At 37.2% G+C, this 7,650-nt stretch overlaps 1 protein-coding gene and 1 non-coding gene across 4 annotated transcripts in view; one reads left to right on the top strand and one right to left on the bottom strand.

Annotated features, from left to right (window-relative positions):
• Nucleotides 1-649: 649 nt before the first annotated feature.
• LOC122431841 (proline-rich protein 2-like) overlaps nucleotides 650-7,650 on the bottom strand; it is a 44,755-nt gene continuing 37,754 nt past the window's right edge. For all 3 annotated transcript variants that reach the window (XR_006266650.1, XR_006266646.1, XM_043453376.1), the window contains one exon: nucleotides 650-871. Coding sequence is in view for 1 of the 3 variants with exons in the window: in XM_043453376.1 (XP_043309311.1) it covers nucleotides 709-871 (163 nt within the window). In the remaining 2 variants the exon portion in view is untranslated. The remainder of the gene's footprint in view (nucleotides 872-7,650) is intronic.
• Nucleotides 3,143-3,249, top strand: LOC122432189. Its single transcript, XR_006266792.1, has one exon. It is a non-coding gene; the product is annotated as a U6 spliceosomal RNA (small nuclear RNA).

Here is a 7,650-nt window from a genome sequence, read left to right on the forward strand (position 1 = left end):
ACCCTAGACTTCAATTCAGTTTAAAGAAATTTTGACAAGTTCATTGGCCAATGTCCATCATCACAAGTCCTTGTCTACTTCAAGAGATGGACATAAGGGTTATTGGACATCTAAGGAAGCAGCCCTGGGAAACATCAGTGGGTTTGAGCACACAGCCACTGGAGCCTTTGACCAATGACACTCTGCAGTGGGAGATCTGCAAAAAACATACTCTCATGACCACCCAAAGGCTTTGTGTGGTCTGCTCACATCACTCTTGACCCCTCCGCCTGCTTCCACTTTTATCTTGTGTTTTAGCCACACTGGTCTTGCCAGTCCTTGGAGACACTGGGCATGTTCCTACTGTAGAACCTCTGAACATGTTACTGTGGCTGAATGTTCCTCTCCTGGGTTTCGATGTGGTTTGCTCCTTCACTTCCTTCACATTTTTACCCAAATACCACTTTCCCAATGAAGCCTGCCCTGGCCACACTATCTAAAATTTTAATACCCCTCCACTGACTCTCATACACATACTTTCTATCTCTCTTCTCTGCTATTTTTTTCTTACCATTTGTCAGTTTAAGACATAATGTACTCATTTATTTATATTATTAGTTTCCCATCTCTCTTATTAGAGTGCAAATTTCACATCAACGGGAGCTCTGACTAGATTGGTTATTGTTGTTTATTCAGCAAGTAGAATAGTACATAGAATATATTAAGCATTCAATAAATATCTGCTGAATAAAACATTGAGCACACAAAAGAAAAAAGATTTAAAATATTAATACTTCTATTGCTGATGTGCAGATGAGTCACTACAAGAAATCCGGAGGGACATCTTCTTGGCAACATTTTGTTCACAGTTAGTCCAAATTTCCATGCGTTCCTAGAAGAAAGAGACTTCATGAAAAGTCTATAATTCAAACTTTTCTCAAGTTCAGAAAGATTTTTCATGACAAAAACCAAAAGCTTTTAAAGATGAAACTAAGACAAAAGGGTCATCATCAAAGGGCACCCAAATCAACGTGAAGTGACTCCTTTTGATTAAGAATGGGATAATTTATGCATCTAAAAATTTACTCAAAGCAATTTATTCAAACACATTGAATTTTTTCAAACTCATAGTTCTTAATGATAAAAAGAAAGAAAAGGAAAATTAAAACAACATCAAAAACAAAAACCTGACCCTTGAAGCACAAGTAGGAAAGTTAAGGCATGGACTTTTTAATCCAAAGACTGGCAAATAAAGTACACGGATTCAACATTTATCCTATTTTCAGGATAACCAAATTGCTTTAGTTGATAAGGAAACATCTTTGTTTTCAAAAAATATCAAGTCAATGAATGAGTAAATATAATAATTTTTAAATCATCATTTTGCAACCCCTCATGAAATGTTTGACTCAGTCGAACATCATCATGGGTGAGGTGATTAGAGGAGAACTTGATGGGGAAGTTACAAATAAGATATCAAGTTATCACCCATTGAAAACAGTAATGGATCTTAGCATCAGTAAAGGCTGGACAAGCCGACCTGCTGTGATGTAATACAAAACACACAGAAGCTGAACCTAATCCAGCTCTAGAATTGGAATCATGAGTGACAGAAGGATACATGGCAGGCACCACTAGGAAAAGCAGACAAACCAGAGGGGACATTCTACAGGACAACTGGCCCAACTTGTGAAACAAGTAAATATCATGGGGGAAAGTGGTGGGAGATTGTTCTGGATATTTTTTAAACACTGAACAACTAAATCTCTGCTAACTTCTTTTTTGGATCCTCATTCGGATGAGTCAAATGTAAAAATATTTTTGAGACAATTGAAGACATCTGATTATGGTTTGGGTATCAGAAGGCACCAAAGAATTATTATTTATTATGCTATATATGAATAATGTCATTGTAGTTAGATAAAAAAATTATCTGTATTTGTAGGTTGATTGATCTATGGAAGAAAGAATGACCATTATATACATTTAAGTACATTTAGAACACTTTAGGAGAAGAGGAAAGTAGATTAAGCCAATGGGACAAAAACACAATAATTGTTTAAAATACATAATGGATATAATGTATGTGGCTAATCATCCTCTCCATTTTGCATGTGTTTGAAAATTTTCATAAAATAATTAAAGACAATGGTTTACCCTAATTCTCAAGAATCAGAGTTTACCATAAGTTACAATTAAATCTTCCACTTAACAAACTTATGCTACAACATCCCACAATATTTTTTTTTTTAATTTTAATTTTTATTATTTTCTTCATTTCGCCACACCTCAAGGCATGTGGAATCTTAGTTCCCCAACCAGGGAAAGCACAGACTCTTAACCACTGGAATGCCTGAGAAGTCCACCATCACACAATATTAATTCATTTAAGTAAAGAAAAAATACAGCTTTACAATATTTAACCTTGAAACAAGTATTTGAGAGGTATGATAGCCACTGAAGGCAAAAGAGAAGGGATAACAGAGGGTAGGATGGTTCAATAGCGTCAATGACTCAGTGGACATGAATTTGAGCAAACTCTGGGAGATAGTGAAGGACAAAGGAGCCTGGCATGGTGCAGTCCACAGGGTCACAAAAAGTCGGATACAACTGAGTTACTAAACAACAACAACAACATTACATCCATTAATTCAACCTAAATTTTACTTAAACCATGTTATGAATCAACCATAGTTCTTGATGCCGTGAATATAGCAATGAACAAGTCCCTTTTCTCTTGGAACTTATATACTAGTAACAATGAGAAAGACAAATAAAAATACTAACCACATAGTAATAAGTATGTTCCTTGAAGAAGATAAAGTAAAGGAAGAAGCGAGAGAAACAGAAGGACAGCAGAAGCGGAGGATACTTGAGCTAAGGTGGACAGGAAAGAAATTTCTAAAGAGGTGATGTGTGTGCATACTCAGTCATGTCCGACTCTTTGCAATCCCATGGACTACTGTAGCCTGTCAGGTTCCTCTGTCCATGGAATTCTCCAGGCAAGAATACTGGAGTGAGTAGCCATTCCCTTCTGCAGGGGATCTTTGTGACCCAGGTATCAAACCAGGTCTCCTGCATTGCGGGCAGACTCTTTGCTATCTGAGCCACCAGGGAAGCCCAGAGAGGTGATACTTGAACTTAAATCAAAATGCTGTTAGGAGTGCTCGCTTCAGCAGCACGTATACTAAAATTGGAAAGATACAGAGAAGATTAGCATGGCCCCTGCACCAGGATAACACACAAAGCCATGAAGCGTTCCGTATGTTTTTATACAGAGTGAAGTGAGTCAGAAAGAGAAAGATAGATATCGTATTCTAACACATATATACAGAATCTAGAAAAATGGTACTGAGGAATTTATTTACAGGGCAGCAATGGAGAAAAAGACATAGAGAATAGACTTATGGACATGGGGAGAGGGGAGGAGAGGGTGAGATGTATGGAAGAGTAACATGGAAACTTACATTACCATATGTAAAATAGAGAGCCAATGGGAATTTGCTGTATGGCCCAGGAAACTCAAACAGGGGCTCTGTATCAATCAATCTAGAGGGGTGGGATGGGGCGGGAGATGGGAGGGAGGTTCAGAAGGGAGGGGATATATGTAAACCTATGGCTGATTCATGTTGAGGTTTGACAGGAAACAACAAAATTCTGTACAGCAATTATCCTTCAATAAAAAAATAAAAAGAAAAGAAATGGTATTAGGAGCATAGCATGTGAAGATCTAGGCAATGAAGCTGGCTGGGGTGGGGGAAGAGTTAAGTGTAAAATCTGTGAATTGTAAAAGAACTAGATGTATAAGAAGGACACTATAATTAAAAAGGAGGAAGTATGAGCAAGAGGATTAGGGAACAAATCTTGTAAGTCATGGTAAGGAATTTAGATTTTGTTCTAAATATGGTGACAAACCATTGAACAATATGAAGCAGAAGAATGACATAATTAGATTTCATATTTTAAAATAGGTAACCTTGATAGATTTTGAATTTGTGCATCTGAGTTAATAGCAAGATTGGCCTAAAACTTTTTTTTCTCATTTTATCCTTGAATGGTTTTAGAGTCAAAGTTATATTAGTATAATAAAGTAGAGAACATTCCTTCATTTTTACTCTCTAGAACATTTTGTAGAAGACTATAATTATCAGCTCTTTAAATAATTTATAAATATTGCCTATAAAACTATCTGATCCAGATATTACTTTATGCACAGATTTGTGTTCAACTTATTTTGTAGCCAAATACCTCTTTATGTTTCCCAGTTGCTTAGTTGAATTTGTTAAGTTCTACTCTTCTAAGAGGAGAAGGTAATGGCAACCCACTCCAGTATTCTTGCCTGGGAAATCCCATGGACGGAGGAGCCTGGCAGGCTATAGTTCATGGGGTTGCAAAGAGTCAGAAATGACTGAGTGAGCGATAGCATAGCATTCTTCTAAGAACATACATTTCTTCCATTTTAAAATATATTTATATAGCCTTACATTTTTAAAATGGAGTAAAAGGGACTAGATTTACCTCCCAACTGAAATAACTGTTAGTTGCTGGAAAAATACATAAAACAAGGTTTTGAATACATGTGGACATCAGGCAACAAAGAACAGTAAGCCCTGAGAGATGAAAAGACGAATAAGATGAACACTGTAACTGACTAGTTTGTGCCCTGAAAACACTTCCAGGCTGCAGCATCAGGTGGGGGACCCCAAATAGACCATGGAAGACTCCCAGAGACTAGAAGGCGGAGGATAGGGTCCAAGGTGGCTAGAATTCACAGACAGAGTACCAGAGAGGAGTAACAGTCGCAGAGGTACCCAGCGGAATAAAACTCAGCATAAATGTGTGAGACAATTACTCCAGGCTGAGAACAGGAGTTGGATTAAAGGGGAGAGCACACTTAGCATACTTGAGGCTCAAAATAGTGCTTGTTCCTAAGAGCCAGTCAGGAAAATCTCATAATTCATGGGGCTTTAAGTAGAGCACTCAGAAGAATCTTGCTTCCATGGTGGAAAATAACTAGCTCCAGATTAAACACCATGCTGGTCCTACCTAATAAATCTTAACAGCAAGAACCAAAGAATCAAACTGTGTCCGTGTAACTTGACTGTATACCAAAATAAAGCTCAAGAATTTTTATAGGAATACAAATCTATCCAGCATGAAATGAAGTAAAATTCATAATGTTAAGTTTCCTGTTAAAATTTCTTAAGGAGGCAAAGAAACAGGAAAATATGACCCATGTTGAGAAGGAAAATAAATCAACTCTAAACCAGCACAGAATTGATACAGATGTTAGAATTAGCAGACAAGGACTGAACAGTTATATAATAATTTTTCATATGTTCAAAAAATTAGAAGAAAAAATACATACACTAAGTAGAGATGCAAGTGAAAGTGAAAATTGCTCAGTTGTGTCCAACTCTTTGCAATCCCATGGACTATACAGTGTGCATGGAATTCTCCAGGCCAGAATACTGGAGTGGGTACCCTTTCCCTTCTCCAAGGGATCTTCCCAACCCAGGGATCGAACCCAGGTCTCCCACATTGCAGGTGGATTCTTTACCAGCTGAGCCACAAGGGAAGCCAAAGAATACTGGCATGGGTAGCCTATCCCTTCTCCAGTGGATCTTCCCAACCCAGGAATCGAACCGGGTCTCCTGCATTGCAGGAGGATTCTTTACCAATTGAACTATGAGAGAAGCAAGTAGAGATGCAGAAGACCAAAAAACAAACAAACAAACAAAAACAATGATCTAAACCAATGGAGCCATAAACTGGTATTTTGCAAAGATCAATAGAACTGATAAACTTCAAATCCAGTGATTTTAATCTGTGGGTATTTTGCCCTCTGAGGGAAAGGTGGCAATGTCTGGAGATACTACACAACAAAAACTCTGGGAAACCAGTGTCTGAATTGGAAGTATTAAGATTCTGATGGTGTGGACTTCCCTGGTGGTCCAGTGGCTAAATCTCCATTCTTCCAATGCAGGGGTCCAGGTTCAATCCCTGGTCAGGGAACTAGATCTCACTTGCTGCTACTGAAGATCCTGTGTGCCTCAACTAAGATCAAGTACAGCCAAATATATTAAAAAAAAATTTTTTTTCAAGATTCTGATGGTGGGTGATACCAGGTTCTCAGGAGAACTAGGATGGAGGGTTGAAGTTTTGAGCCCTATCACCAAACATACTATATGAGCAAGTGGTCTTCAGACATTTTGAAATGGACTCCATGAAAGAATTTTTAAAAGCTACATATCCCCTTGTTCATTTCTAAGTTGATATCTAAGTTTTCCATCATAAATTTAAATACTTGCAAAAGATATAATTTCTGGCTTACTGTAAATTTTGATATTTTAAACTAAACCATTACATCATTCTTAAACATATCTGGTGGACTCTAAATACCCTAAATATTTGATGCCCCCCAACATCCATTTAAAAATATATGAACAAATTCTTTTTTTAGCGGAAAGGAAAAAAAAAAAAAAGAAGGTGTAATAAAACTATTCGGGACTTCCCAGGTGGGCACAGTGGTAAAGAATCCGGCTGCCAATACAGGAGACACAAGAGACCTGGGTTGGATCCCTGGGTTGGGAAGATCCCCTGGAGAAGGAAATGGCAATCCACTCCAGTATTCTTGCCTGGGAAATCTCAGGGACAGAGGAGCCTGGTGGGCTACAGTCCATGGGATCGCAAAGAGTTGGACACAACTGAGTGACTGAACACGGCACAGAACAATGTCATCCTACCTCATGGTTGTTCTACCTACAAGTCTGTTCTCTATGTCTGTGAGTCTGTTTCTGTTTCATGGGTAAACTCATTTATATCATATTTTAGATTCCATATATAAGTAATATGGTATTTGTCTTTCTCTGCCTAATTTACTTCGCTTTGTATGATAATCTCTAGATCCATCCATGTTGCCACAAGTGGCATTATTTCATGCTTTTTATGCCGAGTAGTATTCCATTGTGTATGTGTGTGTATATACATATGTTGATAAATAAAAAATAAATTAAATTTTATATTTAAATTATAAATATAATTTTAATTTATATGTTTACATATTATATGTGTATTTTATATATTAAATTTATAAATATATAATAAATTTTAATAAATTAAATTTATATTTAAATTATAAATATATATGTATTTTTTATTTTTATTTTTTTCTCATTTATTTTTATTAGTTGGAGGCTACTTACAATATTGTAGTGGTTTTTGCCACACATTGACATGAATCAGCCTTGGATCCCCCCTCCCTCCTCCCTCCCCATCCCATCCCTCTAGGTCATCCCAGTGTACCAGCCCTGAGCACTTGTCTCATGCATCCAACCTGGGCTGGTGATCTGTTTCACCCTTGACAGTATACTTGTTTCAATGCTATTCTCTCAGAACATCCCACCCTCGCCTTCTCCCACAGAGTCCCAAAGTCTGTTCTGTACATCTGTGTCTCTTTTTCTGTTTTGCATATTGGGTTATTGTTACCATCTTTTTAAATTCCATATGTATGCATTAGTATACTGTATTGGTCTTTATCTTTCTGGCTTACTTCACTCTGTATAATGGGCTCCAGTTTCATCCATCTCATCAGAATTGATTCAAATGAATTCTTTTTAATGGCTGAGTAATATTCCATGGTGTATATGTACCACAGGTTCCTTATCCATT

The sequence above is a fragment of the Cervus canadensis genome, chromosome 30 (genome assembly GCF_019320065.1).
Source record: "Cervus canadensis isolate Bull #8, Minnesota chromosome 30, ASM1932006v1, whole genome shotgun sequence".
Classification (NCBI taxonomy): Eukaryota; Metazoa; Chordata; class Mammalia; order Artiodactyla; family Cervidae; genus Cervus; species Cervus canadensis.